This window comes from Gossypium hirsutum, chromosome A04 (genome assembly GCF_007990345.1).
Source record: "Gossypium hirsutum isolate 1008001.06 chromosome A04, Gossypium_hirsutum_v2.1, whole genome shotgun sequence".
In the NCBI taxonomy this organism is placed as follows: Eukaryota; Viridiplantae; Streptophyta; class Magnoliopsida; order Malvales; family Malvaceae; genus Gossypium; species Gossypium hirsutum.
The window spans coordinates 83992024-84014239 of NC_053427.1; the positions used below are offsets into that span (position 1 = coordinate 83992024).

Here is a 22216-nt window from a genome sequence, read left to right on the forward strand (position 1 = left end):
TTCTTTTACACACACTCTAAATTTTACAACATTGATGAGCGAAGTAATTCAATGATTTTAACGTATGAGAAAAATTGTGGACAATTGTGAAAATGTACAAAATATTGAAATTTATTTCATTTATCTTTCTTTTAGTTATTTTTAATAATTTTGTAATACTCCTGCAATTAATTATATCATAAATTAATTTATCGAATATTAATATTATGCATTAATTTATACGAATTTTTTAAACATTTTAATTTTTTAAATTTGACTCTATTATCCAATTTTCCTGACCCGCTACTACCTTACTCGACTCAAGCCAAACCATATTACAACCAAAACAACTATAAGAAGCACTCACCTTCGGCAAACCACGAACTTGGAGATATCCAAAGAATTTTGAGAGATCTCGACGGTGGAATGGTGGCCACTGACGGGGAAGAACATATAAAACTGGTGATGATGTCAATGTCGAAAATGAGGCTTGGTTCGAATTTTGGGTCTTTCAAGGACTTTTTTTTTGAAAAATTCTAAGCCAAATGATAGAGAGAGGACAAGAAAATGAGGCTTTTGATTGTCTGAGTTGCTGGGGAGTCAACCACTATAGGTGGAGATGTCGATGGTGGCGGCTAGGGTGTCGGAGAAGAGAATAAAGAGAAAGAAAGAAAAATGAAAAAGAAAAAAGAAAAGAAATAATTTAATATTCAAAAAAGGAAGGTGATAAATTTTTTTTCATAAATGGGGCATATTTAATGGGACAGTTGGTGACCGTTTTATAACAATCTAATAATATTAGTGACAGTTTTGTAATATTTAAAGTTTGAGTGACCAAAATGTAACATTAATCAAAATTTAGTAATTATTAGTGTAATTTATCATTATTTTATTTTTTTAAAATTATATTATAATTTAAATTAGTATTTAACACACTGACAATTTACTTCTTTTTTATTCTACAAACAACTATAAAAATTGCTATATATCTTTTTTTTTATAAATATTTTACAAAAATTTTCCTAAACAGAAATCATCAATTCTTGAATTTCTTTTTTGTATTTTTATTTTAATATTTGAGTTTATCTTGTTGATTTTTTAATTTATAATATTTTATACTTAAATATTACATTTTATTCTAAATATTTCGTATTTATATTAAAAACCATTTAAAATTTAATTTTCTTTAAAATAATTTAAAATAATTATAAAATAAGGATAAAATTATAAAATGTACAACTTTCGTAATTAAAAATTACATTATTCCACACTTAATTATACCAAACCTATTTTATAATCCAAATTTACATTATCAACAATGTATACAAATTTCAAGGAATTTTATAAAGAAAATTCACAATCTCAAGAAACACATCAAAATCCCAATAACGTTACTAAAGTTCACAAGAAACTCGACCACTGTAACAAATAAAAGAATACATGTTTTTTATTCCAAAAATAGAGTTAGATTAAAAAATTCCATGTCCTTATTTAATTATTATTTAAATTTTAGATATCAATTAAAATATTAGTATGTTAAATAATTATATATATATAAATAAAATAATGAAATGTTTGTACATTGTTTTAGTTTTTATATATATACAATATTGGAGACCAGGATGGAATAACATTGTTTGAATCATGGTAGTCGATGGCTGGAATGCTTTGTCGAAACAACAAACTTTAGATTCTATTCCGATGCAAATTTCGATCGGTATTAGTAGATTTTTTATGTCAATCGGAATACGGTAGCGGTCGGTACAAAAAAATTAATTTAATTATTTATTTGTACCAAAAGTAAATTTAAAATGTATTTTAAATAGGAATTTATTATTTATTATTTATTTTGCATTTATAGATTATGAATTGTTATATGCATAATGTTGTTGTTATATGCATAATCTTCTCCAAGAGCTCACATCGACGAGAAGGTTTGTCGCCTTGATGTTGGCTCTTTGCCACCTGGGGCTATAGTATGTCCCAAGGGTTGGATTGTTCACCCATTAAAGCAGCATGTGAGCTAGGTTTAAAATGTTATGAGACAATTCAGTCCATATTTGGTGTGGACGTTAGAGCATTGAAAGGACCTTTCCCTAGTATGAGAGGATTGGGAAGGACGCACCTTTGTTGTACCAGTTATCATGCCCATGGTAGACATTGGGTAGCCAAGTGCGGAGTGGATAATTGTTGAAAACATAGTAAGCCTACCCCAAGATGAGTGCTCTTTTATTCTGAGTTCCCTAAAGCCTCCGATAGCATAGTCGAGACAGTAAGGGGTTCTCTATCCCTGCAGGGATCGAGTGATAAAATTTTTGAGAATTCAAGAAAAGGTCACGATGAGACGAGCCGTTTATCATTATGATAGATGTCAAGTGGAAGTGCAGTGATGTGTATAGCTGAGGCATCTTAATAACCAATATACTTGAACCTTGTTCCTACATTACCTAATCAATTTGATCAGTCACTCACCATCTATTTTCATTGTTCAACTCTTTGACAACATGAAAAATCCAAAAGCTCTTCTCTCTCTCTCTATCTATCCATGGGATGGAAGGGCGAAGGCCTTTGGTGTCCCCTCTAGTCAAGAATTAGGGCATCATAATCATTAGCCAATATGTGTTTCTTTTTCTAGCACGCCTTTCTTCATTCATGATTCAATATTTTGGTGTCCTAGGTGTAGAGGAACAACACCAATCCATCTCAAACTTGGTGGTTAAACTCTATTGTGGTCACGATATTGTAGGGGAGGTCCTGCGGAAAAATAGCTCGATGCCAGGATGATAAAAAGCTTAACACCTCATATTCTTATTACTTTTTCATATTGAAAAAGTAATAAGAATGAAAAATGAAAAGGTCATCTTATTCAAAACCCTAATTATAAAATCCCCTCTCTTGTTTCACACCTCGGAATGCATCATTCTTATAGAGAGAAAGGCACTTTAACATCTTCTTAGCCCGAAATGACTGGGGAGAGGAAATGTTCCTTTTTTAGGGGTTCAAATCCCTCATTGCCCACAACCAACCCAAAAGGGAAGGGCCCTTACTCTTTGGGGGTAGGAAAATCATGATTGGGAGCGAACCCAAAGCTATAAAACTTGGCCATAGGTCTTTTACCGAAATGGAGTGGCCTTTTATTTATATTATTTATCATATATTTACTTTTATATTTTATATATAGTATTATCGACCAAAATAAAATAATCATTTTTTTGTTTTACGCCTCGTAACTCTTCCTCAGCTAGGCTTGGGCGGAATAACAAAGCAAGTACAAGTATTAGTAGCATGGAAAAAAATGTGCTCCTCATTATGTTTGCTCACGGTAGTTGTCGCCTATTGGGAGAATCAATTAAATATCCCAGAACAAAGATAAATTTATGAAATAATTTTTTTCTTATTTTGAGTTTATTTTTTAAAATTATTTTTTTACTATTTCAACCAAACCTTTATTTTTTTGAGTATTTTATATTTGAGATTTATTTAATCTTATTATTTGATATTTGTATATATTATATATATCAATTTTTTTTTCAAAAATAGCAATAAATTCAAATGGTATACCAAGAAAGATCGATATTGATACGTATCAGTGCCAATAAAAAACGATATATCCACTAGTACATTACTAACTACCTTAATTTGAACCTATGCAAAACAAATATCAGAGAAGAGTTTTAACTAGTACATTGATTTAGGGTGGTTTAGATGGGCGGTGGAAGTGCGTTTAGCTTACTTTTTGTCTCACGCTACCGTATTGTTACAATATCTAATCTCATCATCACCGTTATTTTTACACTAACCGCAGGTAAACACACCGTCCATTCAAGCCTACTTTTAATTGTTAATTTGAAATTTTTGGATAAATATATTATTTTATTCCAATGAAGGTAGTCTAATGCTCTTTGTAAGCATCTTCCATATATTTCTCAATTTTCAATGTTTTCATCAATTCTATCATTTTATTCTAACGAATTATTCTAATGTTCTTTTGTACAAAACAAAACAAAATCGAAAAGTTGCAATTCCCCTTTTTTTTCCCAATTTTTGGAATTTTAGGGTTTTCTTTATGGAATTGCAGCCTTCCCCAAAATTAATACTATTTATTATTAATTAAACTTGATTTTTTAAAAGGTATATTTATATTTATTTTATAATTTATAAAAATTAATTTTTTATTTTATATTCATAATTGTCCTTATGATAATTATGTACGGTAAAACTGAAGACTCATATATAATAAATAGGTATAGTGAAACTCGTTATAGTAAAATCGAACATAAAAATTCAAACATCAAAAACTTCATTTTTTTTACCAACAATATTTAAAAATCATTCAGTTTATAAATATAGTTTTAATTCTTAATATTCAATACTAAACTTGATTAATGTTTCCCATAATTATATAGGTGTTTTAACATATGGCAAAACCTGTTTCTAAAGGGAAAGGGAAAGCTTGCATGTTAGCCAATTGTAATGTGCTATACTTTCCCCAAAGGAGCTTGGTCATTAAAAAAAATGAAGAAAATGTGATTATTTTTTATTTCAGGAAAAATAATAAATCAAATTTTTTCTCTTTGATTTTCAGTTTTTTCTTCTTACGAAATTTAAATCTAACTAAAATACTAAAAATCATGAAGAAAAATTTAATTTGTCATTTTTCTATTAAAAAAGAATAAGGACAATGTAAAATCACAATTTCATACCATTTCCTTTCTAATGGTAAATATAAAAAATTTTTGCTAACCCATCCCATGCATCTACCAAATTTATAATGACAAAATGCATACATGCATGCAGAAGAAAATATCATAAATTATTGTTGGTTCCAAATATATATATATAGTTTCAACAAAATCTCTAGTGTGTTGATATATAAATTAAGCAGGTTTGGAAAGTGAGAAAATCCCAGGGAAAAAAAGAACATAAAATGGAAAATACTATGTTTTATACAAAAAAAGAAATCTGTGACTTACTGATGAATCATTCTTCAGTCTTCAAGTTGCAGCAACAAATTTTGTCATCGATTTTGCTTGAAATATCGATCAAAAGGAGGGACCAAAAATTTGAGACCTTGTGATGATTCGTTGATTTGTGTTCATCAAGTTCATAATCCTATGATGAAAAGAGAAGAAAAAACAAAACCCAGAACTTATAACCGTTGTTCTTTGATTCATAGTGAAGATTTATAAGGGAGGTCTCGTTGCACTACCACTCCAACCGTATACATCACCTGGAAATGGATAAGTTCCCATGTTTGGTCCCAAATTATAGAAAGGAACCCCGCCGCCGCCGCCGCCTACGCCGGTTCCGGTTGTTCCACAGTTGTTGTTGTTTCCGCCGCCACTGCCGGTTAATCCGGATGATTGTGAAGCTGCTGGTTGTTGTTCGTGAACGGTTGGTGGGTCTTCTTCTTCGAGAGGTAACCTATCGTAAACTGCATTGGCGAACGATGCAGCCATTAATACGACTGGACCTGAAGCCATTAACGGTCCCACCACGCTTCCTCCGACTACTTGACCTTGAACGCCGGCGAGATAAACCGTCAATCCACCAGCTCCAGGCGGTGCTGGCGGTGGGAGAGAAGTCCCGGTTAAAGATAAAATCTCGAACCGACCGTGTAGTGTTACGACACTTCCAGGTGGAGCAGCCGGTTGCCTTAACGTGACATTCGTGACGGCACCGGTCCCGCTGAGTACACAAACGCCACGGCCGCGCCGCCGTGCGTAGTCCGACACCGAGTCAACTATGTCTGAACCGGAAGAGATTTCGAGCACGTGGGATCTCAACGAGTTCGGACTGTCGCGAGCAACGATTATGGGTGATTTCGGCTTGTTCTTGGATCCCGCTGGACGTCCTCTAGGTCTTCTTCCCGACGTGGTACTTCCTCCTCCAGAGCTTGTAGTGGCTGCGCTAGGATGATCTGTTGTTCCTTGTTTCTCCGGCGAGTTGAATTGGGGTTCCGATGATCTTTGAAGCTGAAGCTCCGGTCCAAGTAGATGATGAACATAACGAGAACCGGCACCGGATTCCATAGCTAAAAAAATCCCAGTTTCAAAAACACCTCTAATATTAAACTCCGATCTGAATATCCTTCATTAAAACTGGGAAATTAAAAAGAATAATTCATAAAAAAAAGGAGAAAAAAAGTTTATGAAGCTACTTTGCCCTACAAGGGCTAGGTTTGCCTCATACATATGAACTTTAAGTGCCCTTTTTTTGTATAAAACTTTTTAGCTAACTCAAAAACAAGCGATCAATCTAAGAACGACAAAGAAATTATATAACTTAAACCCAGATCCAGATCCTTAAAACTAATAATAATTAAGGAAAAAACGAAAAAAAAAAGTTTAACCCACTTCATGAACTACAGTACTCTGTGTGTATATGTATATATTTCTCTCACACATATATAAAAATACTAAAACGAATGAACTTTTTTATTTAGAAATTTTCAAGGACTGTATTGTTTATTATATAATGATAGATTTGTTTTTTTATTCATTACCTCAAAATCTATGGGTTTGAATGTCTGAAACTGTAGCTTTGAATGGATTTTTTTAGGGGAAACAAAAGAGTGAAGCAAAGAGGGAGAAGAGGGAGAGAAGGGGAAGAGGAAATTTCAATTTAATAGGGTAAAGCTTAAAAAGCTAAAGAAGAATGCTTTGTTGACAAGCAAGGCATGAAGCTACAATGCATTTTTCAGTCTTAGGTTCACCTGGTGATATTTTTAATATTAATATATAAACTTTAACTTGTTTCATTTTTCTATTTATGTTCGGGTTGGTAGCTGTCCCCTTTAATAATATTATTTTTAAAATTTGAATCTACATCTCTTCTTGAGAAAATAATTTGTCTTACCACTACACTCAGTTCTTATCCAGTAGTCTATCATATAGGCAAAGTTTAAAATTATTATAAAATTTTAAATTTTTGGTTCCACCTTCCACCCTTATCTATCAATATACTAATATTTAATTATCTAAAGTTACATAAAATACCAATAATTATATTAATAGATTCACGAAAATCAATCATTATAAACATCGAAATGAATAGTTAATTCAAATAAATATAATTTATATAAGTAAAACTTGAATATGAAATCTCGAACTGAACTTCAATCTTACTAATAAGTTAATTCTTTATCGGCATGAATATAAATATCTTAAATACAATTGTAACGATATGATATAAATAAAATTGAATTAATATATTTTAATAATTAAAAATCATAATATAATAATTTTTTTGATAAATGCATACTTTTTACTTATACTAAATTTCTTCGCGACCGATAGACATATTTAATATTTATTTATTATCTTAATTATATATTTAATACATAATTCATAAAACCTAGGTTTTAATTATTTATTATTATTATTATTATTATTATTATTGTTCATGGAGAAGTAACACATACCTACGAATTAAAGTATTGAATCCTTTGACCAAACTAATAGTGGCAGAGAATTGGAGAGACGGAAAAATGCTATATTATATGATATGATAAACAAATAAAAATAGGACATTAATATATGAATATTTTTATAATGTAAATTATTAAATTATTTAATAATTGATATGTATGTTGTTTTCAATGTAGGAAGACGTGAGTTTGAGTGTGCAGAAACGCATTATCTTTCTATTTATAGGTTGAAGAAAGGTTATGAATAATTCTAACATTATGTTAAAATAACATATTTGATAAAAAATTATAATAAAATTATTAATATATATAATTAAAAATTAAAAAATATAGAAATTATTTATGAAACCAATGAGTCAAGTGCAGCATCCACGTCTGCCCAAAATGTCAGACACGTGAGAGTGTTCGCATCATTGGAACTTGCCAGACTTCCTAGCTTATCTTATTCTTATCCTTATTGTTTTTCCATTTCTATAATAATAATAATAATAATAAAATCATTCATTCTTGTAAATGAAATTAATTAATGATTATCAACTATACCAAAGTAATGTTTTGAAATTTTAATTTTAAAAAATTATAAAATATCATTAAATTATCTGGAAGTTTTCACTTAGGTCATTGGGTTTGTTAAATTATTCTTGTATTGTTTCTTGTTTGCGCCGCCAATACTAATAAAAAACTCTCATTCCCCTACTCTTCTATAATTTAGTTTTTCATGAAAAAGCTTTAAACGTTATTAATCTGTAAACTAAAATCCAAACAACTTTCTTCTCTGATCTCCAACATTATCCATCTGATAGACTTGAATCTAAAGTATGTTTTTTAACTCATCAATGCGTATTGTTCCATCGTATCAGTTGTTGAATTGTTGCTTGGAGCTCAAGGATCGACCTTTTTAAAAAAAAAATTGATAGCCTAGCGACTTAAATGAAAACTTTCGAATAACTTAACAATTAATTTGTAACTTTTTAAAATTTAGTGATCCAAATGTAAACTTATTAATAATCCAATGACCTTAGGTCTAATTTACCATTTTTTAAGGGAAAAACAAAAAAAATGGGAAGAAATTGGTAATAAAAAATAATTTAATTTAAACAAATTTAAATTACTAAAACAACTTTATAAATGTATTGAATTTAACTCATAAATAAGTTTTTAAGTAATTTCCTTACAGAGTTGGTTTCACTTAGTTAAGTGATACTAAACTTAATAATAATAATAATAATAAATTTTGTGGAGCTGGGACTGCTACATCAAGTATTGCGTCGAAAATGGGAGATTCATATCCAGTATATCTCGAAAACTCTTAATGGTTTACAGATTATACGACTAAATGTGTTCATATAGGTAGTTATTTGATACATTTATTTAAAGTCCCACCAGCTTCGATTATAAGCTTGTTGAGAAGAGATTGTAATGGGTCTATCTCCTCTCAATTATGGTTTATCTATTGTAATCGCTTAATGTTGTCTTTTTCTACCAAAAAATGTGATTTGACTAAGTCTTAAATTGATATTCACATTGTTACCAGTGTACGAGAATATGAGTTGAAACGTGCATTTATCTTTCTATTTAAATGAGAAATTATGAATAAAAAATAATAAAATTTAATTAGTTGCTCGACAGATCATAAAAGGGATGGATGATGGCCCCATAATTATGCCTCTACAACGTATAAAATATGCATAAACTTGACCACATGCATCCACCCTTGGCTTATTATTTACTTATTTTATTTATTTTTTAATTGTTTGACTATTAAAAATGCAATGCACAATTATTTGTTGAACCAATTACAACGTAACATAAAATTAATACAAAATATAACAAATAAAGAATTAACAACAATTAGATAAAATTTATTTATTATAAATTCCCACACCGTAATTACATATGATGTATTTAGTGGCAGAGCTAATGGGTGTTGGCAAGGGCTCTACCCTTAAAATGAAAAAATTTTCATTTAAGCCTTTTATAATTTATTAAATTTTAAATTAGTAATGGTAAAATTATATTTTGATTTTTTAAAAATAATAAAAATTTGATTGAATTCTTTAAAAATTATAAAATATAGACTATAAAAATGATAAAATTGTATTTTTACTATAGTAAAAATATATAATTTTATTCTGTTCCCAAAATTTTTTAGCTCTGCCATTAGATATATTTTATTTATTTATAAAAAGTAGGAATAATAATTAACAAATTTATTATCACTCTACGATCGCGAGTCAAATAGATTATAATAAATTTTAATTAACATAAATCTAATAATTTAGGACAATAATATATAAAATATAAGTATGTCAAAAATGTATAAGATAAATAATTGTGTGAATTATTTTAAAATATATAATATTTTAAATACGATTAAAAGGAATGTACCACTAGCATGTTTCCAGAATTCTCATTGAGAAATATTAACCAACATGTATAATGATATCAGAGGCGAATGTTGAAAATTCGGGAGTTAAAATTAAATTTTTATTTTTATTATAATAAAAATATAATTTTATTATTTGAATAGCCTATATTTATATAATTTTTAAATGATTAAATTAAATTTTTTTATTATTTTTAGGGGGGACAAAGTACAATTTTATTTTTATTAATTTAAATTTTATAAAATATAAAAAACTTAAATGAAAAATTTTCTATTTTAAAAGGGACCGGGATCCTTGTCAACTCTTGATTACGCCCCTGAATAATATCGATAAAGTTAAATTAATAAATTATATATTAGCTTTAATAAAAATAAAATATAATTATTACATTAATATATTTATAAAATTCTAATGATCATGACCACCATACACGAATCATGATAATGAAAAATGATTTTTTTTGGGTTCCATAATGAACATATTGATTTAAATATGATAACTTTTTATGAAGTGATGTTTTAGTATTTTAATTATGATAATATAAAAACCTCTTCTGGTTGGTGGGATTCTAAAGAGAAAGGAATAACATGCTGTGCAATTTGGATATATAATTAATTAACAATTTTCTTTTCTCAACAAATAAATTATTGTTAGTACCTTTCTTGAGCCACCAAAAAGGGTTTTTTTATTTATTTAATAGTACAATTATATAAAGTTTAGTCAAATTCAATTATGACATTGCAATTAGGGTTGCTAAGAAACAATTTGTACAATTGAGTTGGTGCCTAACATGGTGGGTACTCTTTCAAGCACCAAACAATAAATTGGATATAAGGAAGTTATTTACACAGTTCAATTTCTTTATGTCTGCGGAACTTAATTCAGTGATAAATATCCGCTATCTTTAACACTTACAACAAGTGATCTTAATCTATCATACATCTTGTGACAATTTCCCTCACCTTTATACCTTGAAAACTAATACTCTCACTACTAAATTCACCCATTGTGATTTCAGCAAGTAAAACCACAACACAAAGGTTTTACTATCAATATGCACTCATACAATAGGGATCCATTCTATGGAGTTTATCAGGACTTGCTTACATAATAAGATCTATCACAGTCACTATAAAACTACCATATTATAAGTTGAATACAATATTATAATAATGAAAAAAATAGACAAGGATTCTTGGTAGCTAAGTCTTTAGAGATTCAATCTAATCCAACTTTTTTTATTCAAGGGATTAGGTAAGGGTAATTTTATTCAATCCAATCGCCAATATATGATTTCTCAAGTGATATAATCTTCCATAATGGCTAAATTTCATCCATATAATCAACAACCCAAATAATTGGTTCAATAAATTGTCAAACACCTTAAATATAGAAATTGTCTTCATATAAATTTGGTGGGCAAGGGAGTGGCTACTCCCTTTCGCACTGAATTGCCAATTTCATATTTTTCAACAATATCTCATTTAGGAAATTTTGTTGAATAAAACACAGTGTAGGAAGCTTGAATTATCAATCAACATTAGCTCCCCCTTAGCATATTTCCATTAACTTAGACAATAATTAAGCAATTAAGATACCTTAATATATCCTTTATAGCTTGTCAATGCTTGATAACATGATTTGCCTGATATCAACTCAATTAAATTATTTCCAAATTCGTAGAATTTTCTTCTGATTGAAATGCAGTCCAATTGAGCTTTTGCTAAGTTAGCGGAGAGACAAATCAAACATATACAATTAGGCTCGAGCAATTAAAATTATGTCCAGAAGTATCGTTCCGATAATTCACAATTTACTTAATCATGGAGTCAGTCCACAATAAGTACCATGATTGAAAATTCCTTATTGTATACTTTTTTACGAAAATAATTCATCTAAATAATTTGTCCAATGACCTCGTCATATGTGTGTTACCCTCATATGGTATCTTTAATTCCTTTGAGTTAAATCCATTCGCTCAATTCAACCTTATTTTATCTCATTGTCACTATTGTGTCCTCTTAATGATTAATATGATATCACTATCAACTAATGACTGTGATAAATTGCTCGTTTGAGAACAAGCAACCCGTGGTCACGTTCCATATTTATCAATCCACATAATGCTAATGAGAGGATATTGTTAACTCTTTAATCGAGCTATGAATTCCATTATTGCTAGTAAAATTATGCCATACACAAGTCATGTACCCAACATACCGGTTATTGGCTCAATTATCATTAGAGCATAAGCCTCCAGTTATATCAAAGCACATGAGTTACATATGCATGGTTAGTGACTAACTTAGGATTTAGGTAAGTCACAAGTGAATTAATTCACAAACAGATTCAAAATTAATTTAACTTGGGTCTAGTCCATTGTATCATTCTTCCAATGAGTATATATATGTCTCTACTTGTGGAGTCAACTGCTCCAGTAGCTAAGACTAGCCATCCCCTTAATTGGAATTGTAGACGACATAATAACATTCTATCCTTCTATGTATTTGAATCAAATACTCACTTTGATTCTTTTATGGGATTATAGACTCATTTATATTATCTACTGAAGTAAGTTATCTTTCTCACAATGTAAACGGTCTTACAGTGCCACTTATCATCAGCTTGAATTTAGACAATCAATGAGCTAATATTTGTTTGTCACAATTTCGATATGTATGCAAAACATGAAAGATAGGAACACGAAAGATATAATAGTGAACTATGAAATTAACTTTATTTATTTATCCATCGTTCAAATACATAAAAAAACAGTTACATATTTATTACAATATGGACACATTTTTTAACCATTAAAATGAGGAAAGTATCGTTTTAGTAGAATCTATCCCCATAAAGAAGAGGGGATGAAAGAAACCTCCAAAACTTGCTTTGCTACAAAAGCTTTGCTAAAAGCTTGAAAGTTTGAAACCTAAGCCACTTTAGGCTTTCGCAAGGGCAACTTGCTCCAAAGAATCCATTAAACCCTTTTGTTGTACCTCTAGAGGGTTCCCACCAAAATTGAACTAGAATTGAGTTTATATACAAACGAAATGTCATCAGAAGCAAGAAACTTTGCAAGATAGTAGGTTGGAATGGAAATGACAATCAATTTAATGAGAACCTAGTAGAAAAGAGTTTCCCTTCCAACATTAGAGCTTTGAATGAAATTTTGCAAGAATGAAGGTAAGGGCTTCTTTTTTACATCTACCCCATAATGACGGCAAACCCTAATGCCTGTAATTTTATCCATATATCGAATAACTAGAAGATTAAAAATAGAAGCTTGAATGTTTCTATTTGTATTTGAAAAGAAAAAAGAGAGTGGATTTAGTAAAATTCAACTTGAAATAAATTAAACGCTATCAAAATATTTATGCAATTACTAGTATTAGCTTTGGCAAATATTAGACAATCATCAGTGAAAAGGAAGTGACTCAAGATTGGGCATCTTTTACAAATATGGAACCCTTCAATGGCCCTAATGCAAGAGAAAAAGTTCGTCATCAAAATGAAAAGATAGGCGAGCGAGAATCATCCTGCCAAAGGCCCCTTTTCAGCTTGAAAGATTAGCCCCGTTACCCATTAACAGTAATTGAGCATGAGTAAAAAAACACATTTTACAGCTCTTTGGACCTACTAGTGACTAAAAGACATCTTTAAAAGAAGCTTTTCTAGGAAAGCCTATTCCACCTAGTTATAGACTTGGTCCTATATAATCGCCGAAATCACATTTATTCCATGTTTCCATCTCTTAATCTCATGTAAGGCTTAATGCACAATCAGGATGTTGTCTTGAATTTGTCTCCTGATGTTAGGGAGAAAATTAAATCTGGCATTCTAGACTTTAAAGTTTAGATGTTTTGATTGTTGCAGCCAAAGAACTTTTCCATCCACAACACCCGACAACAACAAATACTAATTGAGCTAGAAAGACAATGCCTTGAGTTGAGAAACCATGACCGATGAAATGACTTATTAGAACAAGTTACAAAGACTAATAGGACAAATTTGGTTAACTTCCTCTGGTTGGATTTACTTTGGAATGGGGCCAGTATTTGTGTAAAGAAACCTTTCATTATCTCCATAACTTCACATTTGATAGTATTCCAAAATAGTGGTAGAAGGTCCCCAGGTATCCATCATGTTGTGAGACTTCCTGTTGTAGCATTTATGTGACTGAGGATGTCCTAGACATTGGAAGGGAGCCCCCCTCAAAGTCTTTCTTAAAGTGGTTTTCAATGAACCTTACTTGATGGTTCTCATCCATCAAATTACCATTCTCGTCTTTTAGTTTCCAGATAAGATTTCTCATGTAGTTATGATCCCCATACTTGAGCCAGTTGTTACGAGATCTTCGGAGCCAATGTCTTTCTTTTCTTTACCCGACCTTCATCAACTTTTGTCTTTAAGCTCCTAGTTTCCTAATCTGAGGAAGAAGTAAGAGAAGTACATACTCTGAAGGAAAGCAATTCGCTTGGTAATAACCTTTAGGATGTCCACGGCAAGCGTTCTCAACAACACCCCCAACATTTATCATCTAAGAGACATTTTAGATTCAAAATTGAAATCCCTTTTGAATCTTCAGAAAGATAGAGAATAATAGGACTATGGTGCGATGCATTACCTTCTTCTAATACCCGAATGGTCGAATGGAACATCTCATTACAGTGGAAAATATTTGTGTTTTTCAATCACAACATCTTCATCCCATCTTTGTTTCGATCAAGTGAACTTTCCCCATTAATGGGCATTTCTAACAAATTGTAGTCACTCAAGAAGCTATTAAAAGCCCCCTATTTCTCAACTTGGAAACGAATGACATCGCAATCCCTTAATACACACCATAACTCATTGTCCTTCTTCAGAAATGATACTAATGTTTATGAAGTATTTTGGGAGCATAAGAAGGTAATATCCCCCTATTTCAAGAAGCAAGAACAAATGGAAGGGGTCATACCTTATAAGCCCAAAGGTGATCAAGCAAAGACACAACCAAAATAAAACCACAATCTTAACCTAATAAGCAACTAAAGAGGGAACAAAACCACTTTTTCAAGGATACACACCGAACTAGAAGATCAAACGACAATCACAAAAAATGAAGCTTAATTTTAGTGAAATTTTTCAAAATTTTGTTTAGGGTAAACTATAAAAATAGTCACTTTTATTTATCCTAAATTATATTTTAATCACTTATATTATTGTTTTGTTACGAAGTGGTCACTCTACTGTTAAACTCCGTTACCTTCCTAACGGCAGTTCTATGTGGCAATTCAAATGAGTTTTAAATGCCAACTTGGATGTACTAAACTTATTTTCACCCCAGCAACTGGGCATCCAAGTTGACATTTAAAATCCATTTGGACTGCCACATAGAATTGTCGTTAGGAAGGTAATAGAGTTTAACGGTAGAGTGACCACTTTGTAATAAAACGATAACATAAATGACTAAAACGTAACATTTCAAATATAAATGACTAAAATGTAATCTAAAACAAACAAAAGTGACTATTTTTATAGTTTACCCTTTTTTTTATTCACCTCGTTTGGGCTTATTAATTATTTTTTGCACTATAATAAAAAAAATAAAGAAAATGCAAAGTTGGAGCCAAGGAATCTTTGGAATTACATCCATCATGATTTCAGGCCAAGAAGTTTTAAAGAAGTAAATTGTTTGATTAAAAAAGGAAAAGGTTGCATAGATGACAAATTAAAGATTGTTCATTAGCAATAATAACCAATTAAAAATGAAAGACACATCCATGGTCATTTTCCTTTCTTTTTGTTTGTTTTTTTAATGTAATTGCCTTATTAATTAATTTATTATTCTTAGCTAAATCCCCAAATTTAATTAGTAAAAAGTTAGTGGCCAGTTTTTGAAATATATTTGTAGTTTTAAAAAAAAATTTATTTGGAAGTTTGGTGACAGTAGTTTTCAAAAGAATAATAATTATATAATAATATCATTATTTAATAATATTAAATATATGTCTTGTGTTAAAAGAAAACTTTTCTTCTTTTTTTTCTAAGTCATTTGCTTCTTATCTTTTGTTTTGCTCAGCAGCGATGTCAGCTTTTGGACTAGTTACCGCTCGCATTTTTCCTCTCCCATCAACCCTTTATTTTTTTATTCTTCTCATTCACTACACATGTCTTCTCTATTTTCAGTTTGCAGATTTATTTTGTGGGTATATTTGTTATCTTCACAAGTTATGATGGACAGATGACGATGTCTGTCGTTTGCTAAAACTCCACCAGCCACCAATAATTTTTCTTGTATAGTCGGTGACTTTTCGTCAACTTCTTAATCTGTTTTTGATTTGAGAGTATTTTAGAATAATAAATGATTTCACATGTCGATTTAGACCCGTGTTCTCTTAAGTTTTATATTTTTTTTGTTTTTCTATTGCTTAATAAGTTTTCAATTTTAGAAGTTTTTGTCTGCTCTTGTAGCACGTTTTTTAGTCTTGTTTATGCATGTAATAGTAGTTTTACAAGTGATTTTAGGGATGATTTTATTGTCATCCTCTCTAGTTTAGTGAATGTTTGATTCTTTTGTCGATTTTTGCCTGCCGCTTTGGACCATCCGGGCTGATTTTCTTATCGTATTAGGTGATTGCAATCACTCCAGATATGTCGTGCTTGAGTTGTGATTAGACCTGCTCATGGGTCGGGTTACCCGGCCAGGCCCGAAGGCCCACCCGAAATGTGGGAGGGTTTGGGCAAAAATATAGGCCCAAAAAATGGGCTTGGACAAAAAAATAAGGCCCGCTTTAAAAATGGGTCGAGCCTCGGGTAAGGTATTTTTGGCCCGAGCCCGGCCCGGCCCGAATTCACTAAATGACAAAAAAAATCTACTATTTTTTTTAATATTATTTTCTTGTTGTTTTCTCCCTATTTTGCTACCATATTACTATTAGTTGCTACTATTTTATTGTTATTGTTTGGATATTGTATAAAAATTATTTTATTATTAATTTTGCTAATATTTTAAAGGCATTTGTTAATTTTGTTATTATTTTGGAGGTATTTACTTGTTAAGTTGCATCTATCTTAGTACTATTTAAGTCTACATATTTTTTAAAATTTATTTTCAATTTGTTAGGAAAATATTTATTTTGATTTTTTTAGTATTTTTGATGTATTATATATATTTAAAAATTATATAAAAATAAATACGGGAGGGTCGGGCCGGACCCAAATTTTAGTATTTTTATTTGGGTCTGGCTTAGGCAAAAATTTAAGCCCATTTTTGGGCCCAGGAGGCCCGGCCCATGAGCACCTCTACTTGTGAAAAATCCAATTATCAACGTGTCATAATGTTCTATTCATGCTAAGACTAAAGCCTTTGTTATATTGATGAAGTTTGTCCTTCACCATCTATGACGAGTGGTTGCTATTTTTTTCTCTAAATTATATAGTTTCATTCATTGAATGAGTTAATTTACCTTTCAAAAAAATTTAGATATATATCTATATCATCTTGACTTTAACCGAGCAATGGTTAAAGTTCTTATTAGAGACCTGTTTGACACAAATTTATAACTAATTAAATAGTATCACGAATTAACCAAATTTCAAAAGCTAAAAACTAATTTTCTTATAAAGTAACAAATATTATTATAAAGATATTTTTATTTTATATTATTTTTTAATTTAATTTAATTTTTAAATCAATTATTTATAAATAATATTTTCACATAAATGTTGAATAATCAGATTTAAATAAAATATTATTTTTTTCTTGAAGTAATTATAGTAAAAACATTAATCTTTGATTGAATAGGTTTGGCCATTTTTGTGAAATCATTGGTTCGTTTTTCACGAGCTGCAATTTAAAATCTGCAACATATTATATTCCTTTTACTCTGCTTACATGTTTCAATTATTTCAAAAATAAAATTAAAGAAATCTTATAAATAATTTCTCAAATTTACTTTACTGCATAATCATTTTTCTTCAAAATGGACCCAATATGAATAAATTGGTCCATATTGGCATATATTGTAATTGGACTTGGATCAAGTATACAGTTTTAAAACTTTCTAGTCTGACTCGAAAATTAGTAAATATTCTCATAATTAATTTTAAATAAAAATATTTTTATTATTTTGAAGTCAAATTTGGGCTGGACTAGGTCGGTATGTGATGGAAAGTCACAAACATAACATAAAAAGGATATATGAATATCTCGAAATTCACGTCTTTGCCTGGGGCGACCCTCCATTGATCTTGGCTTGCTTTTTTTGTCCTTGGCTACTGCTTGGTTAACTACTGCGAATTATTTAATGGTAGAAAGAAATCCTTCTTCCTTCCCGCATCGCATCCTAGAGGGGCCACTCGGACGAATAAAGTAGGGAATGCCAGAATGGGATAGAGTTCTTCTGAGGCATCAACCATAGATTGCGGAACTTTCAAGATGCTTCCTTGCGAAAGCCAACGGAGCCTGTAACTCAACCTTCTCATCCATGGGAGGATTCCATATTCGATGATAAATGTCAATCGAGGGCAACCTCATTTCCAGAGATGGAATCAGGCTGCACAGAAGGGGGGAAGCCCACCTACTGAGCAAGATCATTAATGAATAAGGAAGCACTTAACTTAGGGCAGCCAGTCTCACTTTTCGCAGCATAGCGCCTTGCTATATGCTTTCATCCTTGTAACTTACCCAAGTGAGGAAAGCCTCATTGGGTATCGCGAGTAGGGATGGTGGCGAAGATATTGTGTGTCAGCGAAGTATTTTTGGGGTTGAAAGCATGGGTTGGAAGCATGAGTGATGAGTTCCCAATTTCATTTAGGTAAAATTTTTATAAGCTCTTATTTCAAATCAAGTTATGTTTAAATAAATCTAAAGTGTATTAATATAATGTATAAATTGAATTTAAAACTAGCTGGCTCGACTCATGATATACCTCTCTATATATATTTGAACATGAGATTAGATTGAGCAGATGACCCGTTCCTATCAATTACAATTTGTGTTAATGCATTTTTGCCCCCAAAGTTGCACTCAAATATTATGTTCATATCTAAAGAATTTTTTTTATCAATTTGGTACTTGAAGTTTCCAATCTTATTTTTATTATCTTTTCGTCGAGTGCACGACCCATCATCTTTTTTAACACCTTTTAACAGCTGAGGTAAAGTGAAAATTAAGTGCAATTTTGGGGGGCAAATAGTACATCAACCCTTAAAATTTTGTTGAAAAAGATCATAATACTTCTAAAAGATATGAATAAGGATAGTAATAATATAGCAGAGAAGATTATAATATGTAGAATCTATGAAGAGAAAAAGAAAAAGTTAAATTAACAATTCTATCATTTTACACAATTCTAGGATAATACATTTGCTTTAATAGTAAGAAGAAAATAACAAAATACAAAGTAAATTACAAGGAGATGATGATGATGATGATGTGTATCTCCTTAGCTTTCGATACACTTATAAACTATGGGGGATTTTCAACTTCTACACTAATTTTTCTTTCAGGCTTTTGACAAAGCCTTTTCATCATACTATATATTTATATATATTATTAAGTGTTTGTCTAAGAAGAAGTTTTGGAAACATCCTTACTCAACCTATTGTACTTCATATGGCTCTTAACTAGTTGCCCAGCTGCCAGTGCTGACATGAGTGACAGCTCCCCTGCAAGGACTGCACCAGCTACTATGGTTGCAAGCCGTCTTGAGTTTGCACCTGGTGACTCTTGGCTAGCACCTTTCACCCCTAGCAGGTTCAAACATGCTGACTGAGATGCAAGTTGAGTTCCACCACCAACCGTGCCAACCTAATAGATAAATCACACAGCAAAACAAAGATAATTCAGCATTTACATGAATACCACCAGACTTGTCAATCATGTCAATCGTGTCAATTCGGTTTGAGGGGCCATTACGGGTTTTGGTCATTCAGGTTCAAGTCATTTCAATTTTGTATTTTTTTTTTCTTCAAGTTGTTTCAAGATTATTAACAAATAACTAGTTTTACTTCGATATGTAATTTGATAATCGGACATTAACACTGTCAATTACCTCGATGGAAGGCATCGTAACAGAGATGTGAAGGTCATTGCCCTCGTTGACAGCTTCCATCATCGTGATGCAATGAGAGCTCTCGATGTTTTGAGCCGGATCTTGACCAGTGGCAATGTAAACTGCAGAGACAATGTTACTAGCATGGGCATTGAATCCACCCAAAGCTCCGGCCATGGCGGATCCTGTAAGGTTCTTAAGCATGTTAAGCTCCACAAGGGATTCCACACTAGTCTTCAAGACTTTCCTCACCACATCACCCTTAATGATGGCCTCGCAGACAACAGATTTGCCTCGTCCTTCAATCCAATTTACCGCCGCGGGCTTCTTGTCGGAACAGAAGTTTCCTATATCCATAATAGCTTAATGGTCTAGCTCAAAGGATGAAAATGAAGAACTATATATAATTATTTGTTCATGGAAATGAAACTCACCAGAGATGCCAATGACATCCATGTCAGGGAAATCAGTTTGAAGGAAATCCAAAACGTTTTGGACACCCTTTGAAACCATGTTCATCCCCATAGCATCGCCAGTACTGCAGGTGAATCTCAAATAAAGATTCTTCCCTGCAATGACACATTTAATACCTTGAAGCCTAGCAAATCTACTTGATCTGAAACAAAAAACCAGCACCCACATTAGCTCGAACTTAAATGCATCAACCAAGAAATGAAAAATATATAAAACAAACCTGTTAAAAACAACAGCCAAGGTCTCAAAATTTTCAGGATCCTCCAAATAAAACTTTAAATCAGCTGCCCTTTTGGCGGTGCCGAACCTTACAACAGGAGCTCTAGTCATCCCATCTTTCAATAGAACACTAGAAGCACCACCAGACAAATGAATAGCCTTACATCCCCTATTAGTGCTAGCCACCAAGCAACCCTCCGTGGTTGCCATAGGAACCGAGTACTCTTTTCCATTAAGCAACAACGGCCAAGCAATTCCCACGGGAATCTGTACGTACCCAATCGGCATCTCACAACATTGTCCTAAAATTGACTCATAATCGAATCCATCCAAGGGTAATCCCGATAACGACTTCCCGGTTATTCTCCCTAATGCCTCACGCCTGATGGAAGCCGCTCTCTTGCAATCACCTAATTTGGATTCCAAAGAATATGAAGGAGTTGTTCCCGCCACAATGGCTTTAATTATTTCTTCATCTTCCTCGGTTGTTAATTTCACAAGCTTTTCATCGACCACTTTCTGGGCAGATATAATTGGTGCCGAGGTTACCGAACAATCAAGAGCTTGGCCACAAGGGATTTTACGAGCATCTTCTTTACGAAGCAAAGCTTCATTTTCCTCTTCGTCCTCGGAATTCCAAAGGTCAGTCGACGGTCGGAGGATCAAAGACTGAACAAAATCAATCCCGAAGAACCCCAAAAGATAAACAAACGAGGCGATAAAAGCGAAAATCGCGACGATCTCTGAAAGGTTGACGAGGTGAAGGGGCGTGGAAGTACGGATCTTTTCACGCCAACGGGAAAGAAGAAAATAAACCACAGAGAAAAACAGCGAGAAGAACACAGCATTCGTTAGATGTAAAGAGAGAGGCAATGCTTCGGAGGAGGAGGCTTTGCCGGAAACTTCCTCAAAAGAAACCGTTTTCGTTGTTTTCGGAGCTTGAACGGGTTTAGCCGACGATCTCCAGCGGGCCTCCATTTTCGGTGGTGGTAGCGGCGGAGGGTACAGAACCCGGCGGCGAATAACGGAAAATAAAAGAGGAATGAAACGATGGAGCCGGAGATGGTTCAGTTTGATTCCGAAAATGGTTTTTTTCCCGGGAAATTTGGATGAAGAAGCGGGAGTTGAAGGAAGTGAGTATATATAATGTTGTGGGGGGACACGTTTCGAGCAGTAAAAGGCTGTACAGTGAGAGCGCGTGAAAATTTGGCACTTTGTTTGTTAGTCGGCGACTTAAATGAGAGAAGAAGACTCAAAAGTCTGTTGGATTATTATTTAAAAAATGGTACCAAAATTAATTTGTGTTTTATTTATGTTTTTAGAAAGTTTGATAAAAATACGAGATTGAAAAATTAGTTTAGATAAATTTTTTTTATATGGGTCGTACATTGGATAAAATTTAGTGACTCGAGCATGGCTCGTCCAGCTCAAATATATTATGTTATAAAAATATATTATATTAATTATATATATTAAATAATAATTATATATATATTCATATTAAACCACACTCCAATAAAAATTAAATCTATTACCTAATACTTAAAAGAAAATTTACCCAACTAAATAACCCAACCAAAAATATTAAATTTTAAAAATTATATATATTTTTTGAATAATCTCATTATAAGTTCTGATTATATCTGCTCTTTTTGACATTATGCCTAGAACTATTCATAGCCCCTCCT

General features: G+C 31.7%; 2 protein-coding genes across 5 annotated transcripts; both read right to left on the minus strand.

Moving 5' to 3' along the window:
• Positions 1-4763: 4763 nt before the first annotated feature.
• On the minus strand, positions 4764-6681 carry LOC107949228 (AT-hook motif nuclear-localized protein 25). Of its 4 annotated transcripts, none has more exons than XM_016883973.2 (3): positions 6485-6681; positions 5210-6013; positions 4764-5091 (listed from the first exon to the last, which is right to left on the minus strand). In XM_016883973.2, exons 2-3 carry the CDS (start codon positions 6009-6011, stop codon positions 5084-5086), a joined length of 810 nt encoding a protein of 269 aa, XP_016739462.1. In that variant the 5' UTR covers positions 6012-6013; positions 6485-6681; the 3' UTR covers positions 4764-5083. The 4 variants fall into 4 exon arrangements, with proteins under 4 accessions (XP_016739462.1, XP_040967518.1, XP_016739461.1 ...); XM_041111584.1 differs by having other exon boundaries at positions 5210-6080; positions 6485-6679; XM_016883972.2 differs by having other exon boundaries at positions 4764-6080; positions 6485-6679.
• A 12401-nt stretch (positions 6682-19082) lies between these two features.
• LOC107949229 (3-hydroxy-3-methylglutaryl-coenzyme A reductase 1-like) lies at positions 19083-21732 on the minus strand. Its single transcript, XM_016883975.2, has 4 exons — positions 20530-21732; positions 20270-20451; positions 19836-20182; positions 19083-19591 (listed from the first exon to the last, which is right to left on the minus strand). The coding sequence occupies exons 1-4, from the start codon at positions 21504-21506 to the stop codon at positions 19349-19351; spliced, it is 1749 nt and encodes a 582-aa protein (XP_016739464.1). The 5' UTR covers positions 21507-21732; the 3' UTR covers positions 19083-19348.
• Positions 21733-22216: the final 484 nt, after the last annotated feature.